This window comes from Lagenorhynchus albirostris, chromosome 1, assembly GCF_949774975.1.
Source record: "Lagenorhynchus albirostris chromosome 1, mLagAlb1.1, whole genome shotgun sequence".
In the NCBI taxonomy this organism is placed as follows: domain Eukaryota; kingdom Metazoa; phylum Chordata; class Mammalia; order Artiodactyla; family Delphinidae; genus Lagenorhynchus; species Lagenorhynchus albirostris.
Window position 1 is genome coordinate 119,204,813 of NC_083095.1, and position 17,017 is coordinate 119,221,829.

General features: G+C 42.9%; 1 protein-coding gene across 1 annotated transcript in view; it reads left to right on the forward strand.

The window, feature by feature from the left end:
- Positions 1 to 934: 934 nt before the first annotated feature.
- The window catches only part of LOC132528598 (ferritin light chain-like), a 54,832-nt gene continuing 38,749 nt past the window's right edge, over positions 935 to 17,017 (forward strand). The window contains exons 1-2 of the mRNA XM_060164489.1: positions 935 to 1,540; positions 13,157 to 13,187. Of these exons, the coding sequence (XP_060020472.1) occupies positions 1,105 to 1,540; positions 13,157 to 13,187 (467 nt within the window). The 5' untranslated portion in view covers positions 935 to 1,104. The remainder of the gene's footprint in view (positions 1,541 to 13,156; positions 13,188 to 17,017) is intronic.

The following is a 17,017-nucleotide window of genomic DNA, read 5'->3' on the forward strand; positions in this document are numbered from 1 at the left end:
ACTCTTGAACCTCTGTTTCCTTATCCATAAAATGGGGATAAAATTCTCAGTGCTAGGTTTATAGTAAGACTTAAATAAGGCCATTCACGTGGGACACATAGCAGAGTGTCTCTTTCCTTTTAAAGATGTTTCTAATTGCAGCTACTTTGCACTGGATAAACAGAGAGCTACCCCTTGGGTGAAGACAGGCAATACCCATTAATTAGAGCCCTGCTGTTACAGAGACGGATAATCTGGTAAATAAACGTTTGAGAGCAAGGGCAGAACTTTCAGACTAAAATCTGGAAGATTAGACCCCCCTCCTGCCATAAAACCAACAAACACAGTGATAAGGTTGAGATCGTCTGGGTCCACCTGTTCCCTCCTGTCCTTCTCTTTCACTTCCTCATTGTAAGGAGCTGGTAGTTAAAACAGCAATTTATATGCAGTGTAAGAACATGAAATAAGAATCAAGGCCCAGCATGTAGGCTTTTTTTTTTGAATGGCTAACAACTGTTTCATAAAGAAAACCTATCACTTTGTGCTGGCCTGTGTCCCTGCTCACCCCAGTCCTGACTTGTCCCATGAGCTTGCTCTATTCCACACTGTCAAGGAGAGAATCAGTGCAGGATTCAGATCAGGAACACAGCCCGAATAGGGCCTCGCCAAACAAAATGATGTTACAAAACAATGTCCTTGTCTAGGACAAAAGAGCTATTAATGATAATCAGTACATATTATTGAAAGTGCTCCAAGTAATCTCTGGACTTTGTTTTAAAAATTCTTAATGGACACTAATGCTTAGGGTTCACTTAAAAGAGAAATAAATTATGTGCCAGGGTTGCAGGGACCAAGGACAACACTAGGAAGGCATCAAAACATTAGCAACATTACGACAATCAAACATTTTTAATTGCATTAAAAAGCCTTTAAAAGGATTGCGCTCAGTGGTTCCCCGGATCTGTCTCTTGCTTCAACAGTGTTTGGACGGAACAGACCCAGGGTCGCCCTTTCCTCCAGCTTCCGACCACCCCCCAACCTTCGGAGTCAGCAACTCAGCTATCCTCGGTCACCGGGACCAGCCAACACCATTTTTTGAGCCGAACTCCTTATTACCGATCAACCATGAGCTCCCAGATTCGTCAGAATTATTCCACCGAGGTGGAGGCCGCCGTCAACCGCCTGGTCAACATGCATCTGCGGGCCTCCTACACCTACCTCTCTCTGGGCTTCTATTTCGACCGCGACGATGTGGCTCTGCAGGGCGTGGGCCACTTTTTCCGCGAATTGGCCGAAGAGAAGCACGAGAGCGCCGAGCGTCTCTTGAAAATGCAAAACCAACACGGCGGCCGCGCCCTCTTCCAGGACTTGCAGAAGCCATCTCAAGATGAGTGGGGTAAAACTCAGGACGCTATGGAAGCCGCCATTAACACGGAGAAGAACCTGACCCAGGCCCTTCTCGATCTGCATGCCCTGGCTTGTGCCCGTGCAGACCCCCACCTCTGCGACTTCCTGGAGAGCCACTTCCTAGATGAGGAGGTGAAACTCATCAAGAAGATGGGTGGGGCTTCCCCGGTGGCGCAGTGGTTGAGAGTCCGCCTGCCGATGCAGGGGAACGCGAGCTCGTGCCCTGGTCTGGGAAGATCCCACGTGCCGCGGAGCGGCTGGGCCCGTGAGCCATGGCCGCTGCGCCTGCGCGTGCGGAGCCTGTGCTCCGCAACGGGAGAGGCCGCAACAGTGAGAGGCCCGCGTACCGCAAAAAAAAAAAAAAAAAAAGAAGATGGGTGACCACCTGACCAACCTCCACAGGCTGCTGGTCCCCAGGCTGGGCTGGGCGAGTATCTCTTCGAAAGGCTCACCCTCAAGCACGACTAGGAGCCTCCGGAGCCCAGTGGCCTTTGAGGAGCCCCTCTGGTGTTAGGGCTTCTTCTTGAAGCCCCGCTCTGTGGCCAGTAGGCAGCTTGTTAACCACACTGGAGCCCTCTCCCAAGCCATGGACCAAATGGAAACAATAAAGCTTTTTGCAGGAAAAAAAAAAAAAAAAGCCTTTAAAAGTCATTTAGAAATACTAATTATGAAGATAAATTATACTTTAACGTGAGGTTTCTTTTATGTTAGATTTGAGCCTAGGTTGAGCTGTTTCGATGATAATACTTCAGCTCCTTTACCAATCGAGGTACTTTTTACAACACACACACAAAAATTAATTTTAGTTTGAAAAGTGGTTATGGGAATGAATAAGAGAATTTTTTTCTGGTTTTTGAATTAAAAAAAAATGTTTATGATTGCACTCCATCTCTAGGTCATATTTCCTGACATATGTGCCCAGAAATACCTTTTAGTTTTGGGCAGGCAGGACAGAGCTATACACTCTTTCAAGTCCTCCCTTTATCTTTGACAAAACAATTCCAAGCACAAAACATCATTCCTGGTCCCCCAGCAAAGGCAACATCAAGAGACCATCAGTCTATCCTAGAAAGAAATTTTGAGACTAAACTTATTTGGGAAACATCCACTTTCTCTTTTAGAGATGACTATTCACTGCATTATGAAAAGTCCATACCTAGGGAGGGTAATTTCTCCTCTTATGGCTTGCTGGTGCCAAATGTATGATTAGCACTAATGGACAGTAAGAATAATAAGAATCTTTGTTCTTTCACATTGATTTCCTTTTATCAAGTCTCTATCCTGAAAATGGAGTTACCCATTAGATATTACTTGGTTAACTTAACTTTGATCTTGGAGAGCTCTGGGCAGAGATGTGAACTGACAACTATTAACACTTCCAGCTTAGCCTTCTGGAATTGAGTAGTTTTATCTTATAAGTGAATGATCCAACTCAGCTAAAGATCAACATATTTTACCATGCTTTTCCAGGAAACGCTTTACTTATATGCCTCTGAAATCTGTTGAAATTGTCTATCTTTGCTACTAACAGGGCAGGGACGGACTTGAATGATCTGTAGGTGACATGCTTGGATGTTGTCAAACACGTGGCTCTAGCTTCAATGCCTCAAATCAAAGCTACCAGAACTGGTTGGACAAGGATGACCCAAAGATTATGGAGTTGGGGCCCCAAAGCAAGTCAGGCTTCTCATCTATTATGTCCTTGTATATGGATACTCCTCACATGTTATGTCCTTGTATACTCAACATAATCATACCTCATGGACCATGGATCCTGGTCAGCATACCAGATCAAGGCAAATAATGACTGAAGAAATGTCACCTGGTCTGCAGCCATCCCAAACCAAAGTCTGCTACTGATGTCAGAAGCATGGATAAAGCAAGGGTATACTAGTTATGGCAAAGGAGGAAACAATTCCATGGGTTCCCTCGTGTGCTGAATCACCTAGAAAGGAGAGGGAATCTTTTGAAGTGGAAACAAGGGGAATTTGGCTCTAAATTTGGAGGAAATGAGCTCTACTCTCAGAACTAGGGTGAACTAAAAGCCCCAGAATCCACTGGGGTATCAAATAAGTATTTAGAAGTGGAGAGATGGCTTCAGTTATTCCGGAATGTACAGGATACCAAGGGTCTGTAAAGGTTTCTAAAAATGTCAACATTATTATCATCTTGAAGAAGAAAGACAAAAAGTCCAATTAAATCAACTATCTATAGCCTTTCCACTCTCCTCTGATGACAATTTTTGGCAATTTGTCTGGATTGACCACTGCTGGGTGACAATTCAAGAAAAGAAGGTAGTTGCCAGGGCATTTACTTTGCATTCACAGAATTTATCGAGTGTGATAATTAGATGCAGAAACTCTTCTCCCATATGAGATTTAGAGTCAGGAAAACTGGATCCCAGGTCTAGCTCTGTCACTTGCCAGCTGTGTGAGTTTGGCCAGAATACTTCATCTCTCTGAGACTCAGTTTCCTCATCTCTGAAACAAGGGAAAATTTTTTTCTCCTTTCATCTGGCAATGAAAACACTGGAAATGTAGGCTTAGGAAGTAGTTATGGATGAACACCAGGCTTTCATCACAACATTGTTTCTATAAGCAACACATGAGGGGGGAAACCACTCACATGTCAACAGTAGAGGAAGAGTTAAGTAAACAATGTATGTTGACATAATGGAATACCCTACCATTATTAAAATAATGAAAACTTAATCGCGGGCTTCCCTGGTGGTGCAGTGGCTAAGAATCTGCCTGCCAATGAAGGGGACACAGGTTCAAACCCTGGTCTGGGAAGATCCCACATGCTGCGGAGCAACTAAGCCCACGTGCCACAACTACTGAGCCTGCACTCTAGAGCCTGCAAGCTACAGCTACTGAGCCCACGTGCCACAACTACTGAAGCCTGCGTGCCTAGAGCCTGTGCTCCGCAAGAAGAGAAGCCACTGCAATGAGAAGCCCATGCACCACAACGAAGAGCAGCCTCCACTCACCGCAACTAGAGAAAGCCCGCATGCAACAACAAAGACCCAACGCAGCCAAAAATAAATAAATAAAATAATTTAAAAAATTTTAAAAATCTTAATCGCAAAGAAAGATGTCTTAAGAAAATCAAAAGACTAAAAAATATACACAAGATTAATGACACTGGTTATCTCTGAGTGGAGGAATTATGAATGATTAGTATTTTATCTTCTTTGTCTATGTTTTTTAAAATTTCTATAATAAAGCTGTACAAATAAGATTTTAACAATAAGAAAGAAAAGTCAATATTAAAATGAAATAATGAATGGAAATGTGACTTAATATCGGTTATTATCACAATCATCACCTCTCTGGGACCATTAGGAGACCCAGTTTCCTATGGCAACTACTAATTGCATTACACACTCCAGGGAACTCTATCTGAAGTCTTTAGTATATGTGTGATGGCATAGCTGGCAACTATAGGAGGGCCCCATGGTGATGGGCAATCTCATAATACAGTTGACTCTTGAACAACTCAGGGTTAAACCACATATAACTTATAGTTGGCCCTCTATAACCATGGTTCCTCCACATCCATGGGTTCAACCAACACTGGACCGTGTAGTATTGTAGTTTTTACTACTGAAAAATATCCGCCTGTAAGTGAACCTGTGCAATTCAAACCCATGTTGTTCAAGGGTCAATTGGACTTGGTAAAGTAGTAATCGAACCACCAATCAACATGCTGATGAAGGTCTGAAAAATAAGCCTTTTTGAGTTCAATGTATAATGTTCTAGAATGCAGTGAGAAACCTGGACTCTGATGTTGGACAAGCCTTGACTCCTGGGCAAACAAGTGTCCTTTAGCTACCTAACAGAGGTTTTGTTTATCCTGATGACTAAGGGTATCTGATTGTGCTGTCAGCACATTCTAGCATTCAGGTCCCCCATGGGTTTGTGGAGACCTCTGCAGAGCATGTGTGGTCTCAGACACTGATCACAAATCCCTCAAGACAAGAGTGAGCCCTTTTGTCAATACCCCCTGAGAACTCACTGGGACTCAGAGCCATGTCATGTGAAGAGCAGGATCTTTGGAGAGAGGAGACCCAGGCTGCAAGCCCGGCTTCACCACCAACAGTGAAGTCATTTCACTTTAGGCAAGTTACTTAGCCTGAGCTGCAGTTTCAATTTCTGTGGGATGGAGGTAAGAATACCTTCTTTGTGGGGCTGTTATGGTCATCAAATGGAACACACACTGCAAAGCTGAAAGCTGTCAATGGTTCTTGAACTCCATTACCTAAGCAAGGTATCTTACAGCAATGCGTTGGAATGTCTCCACGGAGAAGGGAATGAAAAAAGGTCTATATGTCCTTGGACTGCGGCATTAAGGTGGCACTGAGCTTCGGAACAAACTATGGGTTCTTTTTGAGACTGATATATCTTGTCATAATTTGTTTGATTTCAGTTAGCACAGCCCGCCCTCCCTCTCTCCCTCTCTCTCTCTCTCTCTCTTCCTGCTTCTTTTAGTCTTAAGAAGATTGTAATGGCTTGAGTCACATTCCCCAAGAAGATATGTTCAAGTCCTAAGCCATGGTACCTGTGAATGTGACCTTATTTGGAAATTGGGTCTTCACAGATGCAGTCAAGATGAGGTCATAATGGGATTAAGGTGGGCCTTCAATCCAGTGATTGCTCGCTGTCTTTACAAGAGAAAGGAGAGGGATATTTGGATACAGAGACACAGAAGACACAGGGAAGGTCACATGAAGATGGAGGCAGAGACTGGAGGGATGCAGCTACAGGCCAAAGAATGGTAAGGACTGCCAACAACTATCAGAAGCTAGGAGAGAAACTTCTAGAAATTCTCCCCTAGAGACTTCAGAGGGAGCACGGCCCTGCTGATTTTGGACTTTTAGCATCCAGAACTGTGACAGAATACATTTCTGCTCTTTTAAGCCACCCAGTTTGTGGCAAGTTGTTACAGCAGCCCCAGGAAATTAATACAAAGGTCCAGGAAACTTTAAGAGTTTATCTTGACAGTACTCTGGAATTTTTCAAAAACAGGATGTGGCAGTTTTCCTGCTACCCCTTCAAATCCATTCTCCCATCTTCCATGGCAGGCACATTTTATTTTATTTTATTTCATTTTATTTTGTAAAAAATTTGGCTTTGCCATGTGGCATGTGGGATCTTAGTTCCCCGACCAGGGATCGAACCCACGCCCCCTGCATTGGGAGCGCAGAGTCTTAGCCACTGGACCACCAGGGAAGTCCCAGCAGGCACATTTTACATAGGCAGACAGAGGGCCAGTTAGAGTTTGCATTTCTCAGAGTCCCTTGGGGCTGGGTACAGCCACAACACTAGGTGGTCCCCAAGAATTGTGATCTGAAGGAGGGTGTGTAACTTCCATGTCACTTAAAAGGAAATGAAGGAAACTCCTTGCCCAGATCTCCCCTCTCTCTCTTCCCGTGGACTGGAATTTGCATGAGACCGCCATCCAGTTCCAACCATGGGGGAAGGGCCATCTTTGGAGGCAGGACCGTGGAGCTCATGAGCCGGGCTTCGCTGGCAGCCTCCACTGGCTCAAACCTCACAGGCGAGAGAAGCAAATCCCTACCCCATAGAGGCCACTGTGTTGTTGGGTCTCTTTGCTACAGCAGCTTTTAGCCTTTACTCTAACAAATACAAATGATTAGGAAGGAACTCTCGTTTACAGTTTAGAAGCACCAAATGTTAGATCTGGAAGAGTCTTAAGAAATTGTACCTCTCCCTGGATAAGGACTCAGGAACTTTAGGGCCTGAGAGCAATTAGTGATTTGTTCCAAGTCAACCGGCCAGTGAGAAGCAGGGCAGAGAATGGCGCTCAGCTCTGCAGGCTCTGAGGCCTGGCTGTGTTCAAGTCTCCCCACAATCATAGAAGACACCTCAACAGACCACCCACATCATTTGGAAGCATCACTTAAGCTAGACCGAAACCAGATCCCGTCAGCCCCTTGCTCAAACTCCTTCCATGGCTCATCAGGTCCTCCACGACCCAGCCCACCTGGGTCTCCAGCTCGTGTCCTCCTCTCTCTACCTGGCCTAGCTCACTCTTCTACACTTGGATTTTCTCTGAAGCTCTGAGCTTGCTCTGGCCCTGAGTCCTTTCTGCTTATGACTCCCTCTGCCTGGTTCAATTTTCCTCCAGATTTTCCGAGTCCTCCCTCACATCCACTCCTATCTCCGCTCACAGGCCACTTCCTCTCAGGATGCTGCCCGACCAGCTCATCCAGAACTGTGTTCCCTGCCCCATTCTCTACCTTGCTTTACTTTTCACAGTTATTTCTCTTCTGACACTCTATTAAATAGTTGACGTATGTCTTTCCAACAATGTCAGCTCTTGCCGGCTGGAACTTCGTGTTCCTGATTTATCACTGAACTTTTTAGTGCTTTGAATGTACCTGGCACAAAGGATAAGCTCGAGAAAATCTGTCCAGTGAACGAGGATGGCTCCCCAAAGCTATGCGTCTAGTTTACCGATTGTGACCCCAAAGCTTAGTCCTCCAGAAATGTACAGAGAGCCCAAGGGGAATATAGGTGGTGGGCCAAGTGCTAAATGAGACGATTTAGGGGCACAGAAGGAAAGGTTTGCCCAGGTGAAGAGAAAGTGGAAGGCTCCACACAAAAAGTGAGAGGAGGGAGAACACATACCGACCCCAGTACCCACAGCAGAGGTCAGGCAATCAATAGCAAAGTTAAAATGGCCCTTTTAAACACTTCTGATAAAATCAATTTGGTCATTACCGGAGCTGAACACAGGGCATATCGGCCTCATCTGTTAGCAAGATCTTTATGATCTTGTTAACGGATCCCCGACATAGAAGCTGTAAAGGTTATAACCCAACTTGTAAAGCTAATCTCATATTGGCTCTGGGATAATAAAGAACCTACAGAAAAATTCCCACTTAGCCATATGTTATATAGCAAGAAGCAAGGGCTTGTGTGGCTTCTCACACATGGCAATTCAGAATAGTTTAACTCTCCCACTGCTGAGATGGAGAAAGCTATTTTGGAAGCACTGACTTCAGTACTCAAAGTTCTTAGATACAACAGCTTAGAGGTTGGGTTTAGCAATCTCCCTTCTATTCAAAGTGACTTAAAAATAAAAGTCAGGATACCACCACCACTGAATTATGCTGGGACCGAGAGGAAATAGCAGTTTGGCAAAAGTCTCTTTGCCAAACTTAGTTTTTTATTTTTAATTTTTAAAGATAGCTCTGTTTTATATTTGTATACCCCAGAGTTCAAATCCTTGTATTATTATTATTATTATTTGATATGTGAGTTTGGGGTCATTCTTCTTAAATTGAATAATGCATCATCATTTCTTCATTCATACCCTTCTGGACCGCATGGTCCAGGGCATGTCTATGGGGGAGTAGTACTGAAAGGGAAAACCAGTTTATGCTACACAGCAGGTTTAGAAAACACAACAAACAATCACAAAACCTTTCTGAGTGGCCTTGAAAAGGAAACAAGGGGAAATGTGAGTGCACCAGGCATTTAGTTGCTGTACTGAACGTGAAATACGTAGGAGTGATATGATACAATGTCTGAGATTTGCTTTAAAATGCTTCAGCAAAGAAAAAAGGGAATAGATAAAGCAAGTGTGACAAAATCTTGTGTTGAATCTGAGTGTTGGGTATACCTGAGTTCATTACACTGTTGCCTCCGTTTACATATGTTTGAAGTTTCCATAATAAAATAGTCCTTATTGGCTGGAAAACATTAAAAAGCGGCTCAGTCTCCCTCACACAGAGTTTGGGAGTGACTCTGCCCGTGCGTGTGAATACGCAGCAGTCATATTTCCTCAGCAGCTGAAAAAAGTGTTAGTCACTAGAGCAGGTTTGCATACTTTGTAAAGCAGATAACTGTAGAATATTTACTTATTTATTTAGTCATTCATTTTATTTTTTATATGAAAAGGAATATGTCATCGCTTTTATTCGTCCCCTTTAATTCTCATTTCCAGTGAGGTCTTAGTCTTTCCAATCATGACTTTCTCAACCATGATACACTGCAGGAACATTGGTTGATGAGGGAATACTGGAATGTGTTAAAGCCGTGTGAAGGAAGCACACAGAAGAACATAAATCAGGAGAACTGACTTTGAATCCCACCGGCCCCTCACCAGCCCTCCACCATCTTTTTACTAGAGTTTTGATGGCTCTGCCCTCTTGGACAATCTTTTGCGTGATTCCCTTTGTTCTGAGCAGCCCACATTTTGTTGGCTGGATGGAGGCCCGTAAGTGGCATATAATAGCAGCCACCCTTAAAAGTTGGCCAGCTTAACCACACAGAAACCTAAACAGAATCAGAGGTCTCTTGGTTGATGATTCCAAACAAAAACGTAAGAAATCCCAGCTACCCTCTTAAATGGTTATTTTAAGGCAAATGGCTGTCTCCAACTTGCAGTTCAGTCCCTCTGCAGGTAATTTCTTTTTCTAAATTTATTTTGTTGAAGTACAGTTGATTTATACCGTTGTGTTAATTTCTGCTGTACAGCAAAGTGTTTCATATATTTATATATATATTCTTTTCCATATTCTTTTTTGTTATGGTTTATTACAGGATATTGACTGTAGTTCCCTGTGCTATACAGTAGGACCTTGTTGTTTATCCATTCTATATATAATAGTTTGCATCTGCTATCCCCAACTCCCAATCCATCCCTCCCCCACCTCCCCTCCTCTTTGGCAACAAGAAGTCTGTTCTCTCTGTCCCTCTGCAGGTAATTTCAATTCATCATCCAGAATAGCAATCTGATCCTCATTTAAACAAGATGGAGCAATCTCCATGAGGGTTTTTTTCCCCGAGTCCTACACTTTGAAAAGCTCATTTGAAGGTTATTCAAGGGAAACTTGCAAGTTCACCATTGTAACAACCTATTCACTCTTGTACAATGGACAGCATATTTTCACCCCATCTTCTGATTCTGTCATCTCCCTCTGTGAAGTAAGCAGTGAGGATACTGTTAAACCATTTTACAGTGAGGAAACGGTGTTGGAAAAGTGGAGGGGCATGCTCAAGGTCAACTGGCCCCTGTATGACAGAGTTGGGGCTGGAGCTCAGCCATGCGATGTTTTCAGTGGTCCTTGCAGTTACTTCCTCCCCTGGCTGAACCCTTTAAGGGCTCCTCCCATGCCCACATCAAAAACCAAAGGCACCCAGCAAACAGTACCAGAGACACACGTCTGAATCCTGGCTCCAAGAGCTGCCTGTGTTCTCCCATCACCTCCCACCAGCACTAACATTTTCACCAAAAGGCTCTCCTAGCTTTTTTTTTTTTTTTTTTTTTGCGGTACGTGGGCCTCTCACTGTTGTGGCCTCTCCCGTTGCGGAGCACAGGCTCCGACGCGCAGGCCCAGCGGCCATGGCTCACGGGCCCAGCCGCTCCGCGGCATGTGGGATCTTCCCGGACCGGGGCACGAACCCGTGTCCCCTGCATCGGCAGGCGGACTCTCAACCACTGCGCCACCAGGGAAGCCCTGGCTGTCCCTTCTCATTCTGTGCAGTTGGGATTTGATAAACCAGAGTTTAGATGGTTTACTGCTGCACAAGTGAGTGCCCCTTGTTCTACTCCTATCTGTGAACAACACAGGAGGAGACCTGCCCAAGCCTCTGGGACACTCCTTGCTGCCAGAGGGACAGACTGGACTCCTGTGATATTATATTATGCAAACGCATGGTGATCCACTCTGCCACTCACAGCCATGTGTCCCGCCCTCTGCCCTTTCACCCACGCAACATTAAAACAGCGCTCTCAAGGCCTTTATGAATTTGGAAACCAACCCCTATCCAGGGAGGTAGCTTTAGTTACTTCTGTTTTCAAAACCGTCACTCATGTGGTCCCAGAACCAAAGGAAAGTGTGAAACTATTTGACCATCTCATAAATGGACAACTAAGGGACAATCTGATCTTTCAGCTCAAAGTAGAATTTGCTCAAGTATGAAACCTGAGACTTGCCATCTATATAACCTGGTTGACTGGATGATTGTTTTCTCCCTGCCCATGTTGTTAGGCACTGTGTTAGGTGATGGGATACAGCAAGATATCAATTGTCCCTATACTCATGGTGCTTCGGGGGAAAAGCCTACAATACGAGAGTATCGGCCCAAGCCTCAATGGGTGACCCAAATTCCATTCTGGCTATACATTTCACATCGGCCCCATCCACGCTCCTAGATGTCATTTCTTCTCCCTAGGGAAGCCCAATTATAGCTCTTCACATCCATGAGCTTCAAGAGTAAAAAGTGTTTGGGCGGGGGGCACTGAAATGTTAATTTAGCCCAACTCTTAGCACATTCTCTTTGCATTGTTGGTCACTTGAGGGCCTGTTGACTTTTTTCGGGTCCATCAAGGAATGTATGTCCATCAAGGAATGTATGTGACAGGGATTTCTCCCTGCTTATATATTTTCCCATACAAACATCTTGATTTTTAAATTTGCATTCTAAAAGATTCTTATATATGATCTGATTATTCCAAATAATTCCTACAACTGCTGTATGATGAAGATAACTGATCTTGTTACTCTTTATTTATACAAATAAAGCCTATGGCTCAGTTTCCAAAGTAACAGAACAAATAAAACAAGCCATCTCCCTGTTGCCAATATGGGAATGTCAATATGATATCACATGGCTTTGAACTTAGACATCAGGAACCTTTCAGCCAACTCAACATCCTCCTGATTATTAATAGTTTTCCCCCAACAGTCATATTTGGTGTCACTTACTGAAGGGTACTTTAAATATGGCTATAAAAAGTACACAGATGAAGCAAATTCAGGATTTTAGTTTCAGCAAATGAAGGCTAAGTGACTAATCAGAGTGAATGTGACTCAGTCAGGAGCATTCATGGCAGAATGAATCAGCCGCATACAGCAAGTCTGGCACCAAGTACTGCTTCTACGACCACCACGTCTCCGATAAAGCACGAAGCTGCGCAGAAATCCGACATCACTTCCAAGCTGGCAGAAGTATTATTATTATTATATATTATGGTGAAACTCTGAGCCTCACTGTAAGTCGTCATTTGATATAGTTTTAACAATGACAGTAAAATACCGCCACAAGTGGCACTGTCAACTTTTCTATGAGGGCTACCGTTTCCTCACGGTGACATTCAAAGTACAGAGTCTCCTTCATCTAAAGGAGCTGTCCTATCCGCTCGCTAATGGGAACAATTCATTTAACCTGCACTGGAAGTACAGCCAAGGAATGGAGTAATATGTACAAGATCCAGGGGGAATCAGCTCTCCCAGCCGGCCCCTCCCGCCATTTGATTCATTGACAAGAGTTCCACTTTCTTTCCACTTAGGCTGACTTACAGAAAAAAAGGACATTCCAGAAAATTAAGTTAACTATTAGCCAAATCCCCTCATGCTGCTGGCTTGGATTATATAACAATTCCCTAATTCCAGAAGCTGGGGAACAGGAGGCCCATATTTCTCTGGTTTCGCATCATTTTAATGCCCCCTTCACTCTCCCCTCCCCTCCTCTCAGCCCACCATAAGGCCACATGTGTCTCTGACAGGCTACAGAGCACGGATGCCTCATGTGTTTTAATTACGTGGGACGCTTGTGCTTTCATTGCAGTGCATCCTGGCTTCATAAAATCCTCACTTCCCAGGACCCTCACTCACTGCCTCTGACCCACTCACCAGATCACATTTGCAGAGCCAAAATTCTAGAAACAGCACCTGCAATCATTAATGTATTAAACCGCTGTTCCAAAATGACTAAACGCATTATTTCTGCTGTAGGAGAAAATGCTGAGGGGAAGCAAGAGCAAAGGTAAAAGACCTGATTTTCCTAAAATGGAGATGGCCTCGGAGGCATTTATATTCTGGAAGGACACAGTTGAGATTCTTCTGATCATTTTTAAATCAACTTAATGAGTGTGAGATGGTCCTCTCGCTAAACTGATATAATAGATAAACAATACCTGCACTTACGGTGGGCAACTGAAACTGGGAAACTGTTTTCTGAGATTCTAAAGGGTTTTTCAGGGGAGCAAAACTGAGGGTCCGACATCTGAAAGAGGCCTTATGTTCTGCCCTCGCCCTTGACTGGCTGACACAATAAAGAGGGGAAGAGATTTTTGTGCCACAATAAACGAAACACAACTCCAGCTGGTATGGATTGCTTTTTGTAGGATTTTGAGTAATGTCCATATTACAAATTTTACCTCTACTTAGGACTTCCTTAAAAGGTAACTAAATGCCAAGCCAGTTGCAATAATAAACATCTACAGAGCTACATAAACCCCAACAGACTACTTTTTCAAAAACCAAAAGCCTAAGTTAGATGCTCTTTGTTCCACACAGCTGCCCAAATGAGGCCTCCCCTCACCCCAATCTCACAAGAACAGTCAAAACCCCAAATCGGACCTTTCTGACGATCTTTTACAAAGTGAATGTTAAACGCAAACAAAGTATCATCTAACCAGCTGTCCTCATCCTCTCAATCTACAGAGCTGTCCACATTTGCTCTTTCCTTCCTCACATCTAACTTTTCTGTTCCCAAACACCAGAAACTTCAGAGCCACTCAACGCACTGCAGAATTTCTGCCAGGTCTGGATCACACCAGGCCTGCTCTTGTGTTAATGAAATCAGGCCCGCTACTCAGTACAATCTGGGGTCTACTGCAACCCTGAAGAGACAGAAATGTCTCATTTTTACACGTTCCTCCAATTTCATAAGGTATTTTTGTTATTGCAAAATCCAGTGCTTTATAATAAATTTATAGGGTGCCTAGGGGGATAGCCATTCATATTATATGGCATCTCATTCACGGTTCCTCCGGGATGGAAACGCAGAGCTATACCTCTCAGTCAGCTGACAACTCTCACCTGTGAAGTTCCTGTCTGATAGGACAAATGAGACTCCTTTGGGATTCCACACACATGCAGAATATGAAAGCCGACCAAGTGAAAACGGTGCCACTCTGCTCTTGAAGTAGGATCACCCAGGTAAGCTGGAAAAAAGCTCCCGTGTTTGCAGTCATGAAATGATTACATATTTTATGGTAGAAACTGGTAGAAAGTACCAATCTTGAGTGATTTTTACATACTTGATGCTGAAATTGATGTGTCACCCCTTCCTCTTTCTTTTCAGAAGCATCAGCAGCCACAGTTATGTACCAAGGAGGGGAGAATGCCATGGGAGCAATGGCCCAGGATGCAGGCAATAATTTAAAAACAATAAAAATCCCAGCTAAGAGCTGGCTTGCTTTTGATTATTACCATGGGCCGACAATTCTAAACAATGTCAGTGGTAAAATATTCTTCCCCAGGGCCAGCCACTTCCATCACCTGCCCCTGTCTGATATGGCACTGTGAAAGCCTTCCGATATCTTTCTTAAGATCCATCATCACTTAAGACAAAAAAGTAATATATATTTACTGCAGAATATTTGGACAAATTTTTTAAAGATTTAAGGAGAGAATTAAAATCCCATTAACTCTACCACTTATTAATAATCATACCCCTTTCTGCCATTTCCTTTTGTTATTGAAAAGAATTCTACTATGAATATCCTTGTTACACAGATGTTTATTAACACGTGATTTTTTAAAAAAGTACATTCTTGATAGTTTAACTTTGAAAAAGAATTGAATATATATTAAGGCATCCTGTAGAAAGTGTTTATTGATTTATAATTCCTAGAGTACTGTATATAGACATCATCATGAAAAATAAATCTTGATAGTTGGCTAAAAAGGTATCTTCTTTTAATTTACATTTCTTTGTTTACTTATGAGATTGCTTTGTTTAACTTTGTTGACTTTTGTATTTCCTCTTTTGCTAATTGCCTGTTCATAATCTCTGCTCATTTTTGTATTACGGTAGTATTTGTCTTTTACTTACCAATTTAAAATAATTCTGCAAAGTTAATCATATGTTGCTTATTTTCTATTTAAATTTTGTTTGGGTTATTCGTTTTACATGTGCAAATTTAAGAAATTTTATTTTATTTAAGGGGACAGAATCAAATCTAGTAGGCTTTTATTTATAGTTTCTGCCTTTGTTTATATGTCTACAAAGACTCTGTCTATTCCAAAAATATATTTGCATATATTTAAAAAAATTACTTTTATGATTATATTCTTCATATTTAATTTTAAAATTCAAATGGAATTTATCTAGATATACTTTTCTTTTTTTCTTTCTTTAGCTTAGCTTGTAGATAAATTATTCCACTCCACTTCTTGAGATTTAAGTCTAAACAATACACCAGCTACCTTATGTCTTTCTTTGTTCTCCTCCCAAGCGAGGTATGTCACTGTGCCTGTCACATCAGGAAAAGAATCAGAAATATCAAAAGGCTTAGAGCCAAATTCTAGCCCAAAAGCTTTATATATAGAATTTGAGTCAGTTCACCCCTCCTGTAGAAAATGAGGCCAACATTAAGATTTGAAGCATTCATTTCTTAAATTTGTTTTTTACCAAGTAAACTTGGGCATGTTTCCTGATTTCTGTGTAAAATGCAGATTACGGGGAGAAGCAGAGAACTGTAGCACCAATTTCTAACATTTTCTATAGCAGATCCCTGGCACCATACAAAGTTTCCCTTTTATCTTTAGTATATTTCGTATTGGCCCACAATGAAAATTACTGGTGACGTTTTAATAGTTACCAATGGTTTTCCAAATAGAGCTGATTCTATAACTTAGGCCCCATGTGCTCTTGACCCAAGTTTGTTTAGATCAGAATTTTATATTCCACAAGCTAAGAGGGCTCCATTCACTGATTTCCCACAAAGCACGTGATGTGACACTCCCGATACAACTCCACTAGCTGATCTGCTTTTTGTCCAGGAGGAAAGCCAGGGAGGTCAAAGAGACAGGAAGGACCTTGCAGAGAGGCCTGTCCTGTCCAGATGTGGGAACTGTGCTCATTAGGAGAAATGAGGGGGGTGGGTAGGTGGGGAAAGCATACATTTTATGAAAAAACTAGAGCATGGGAAAAATAATGTGCACCCTGGTCATCGAATGGGATATGAATAACAATTTCCCATTCTATTCAAAAGTGTCTAAAATATAACAACTCTTCCTTATTACTCCCTTTCGCCAGGTCAATTGCCAGCAAAGAGGTCATGTAGAACACGATCTTCAGCAGCACACTTTCCTTAAGGGAAAGTAAAGCCTGCAGTAAGAGAAGGGGAGCAGGGGTTTGACCTTGGTCCTGTCTCACCACAGCCCCAACACCTGACATCTTTAGTTTTGCAGAAATTGGAGGAAGCAGAGACAATGTGATGATGCTTACGGGAAATTCTTCATTCTACTCACAGGGAACAGAAATCCAAGGGATACTTTCAACTCACTCCTTAAGGATGTGGGAATCCGGTGTAAACCAGTCATCCTCTACTTCGTGTGTGTGTGTGTGTGTGTGTGTGTGTGTGTGTGTGTGTGTGTGTGTGTGTGTGTGTGTGTGTGTGTGTGTGTGTGTGTGTGTGTGTGTGTGTGTGTGTGTGTGTGTGTGTGTGTGTGTGAGAGAGAGAGAGAGAGAGAGAGAGAGAGAGAGAGAGAGAGAGAGAGAGAGAGAGAGCGAGCGCGAGAGAAAGGGCAGCCCAGTAGATAAAGCAAGAAAAAAAAGGCAGGAATCTTTTTGCTGATATATTT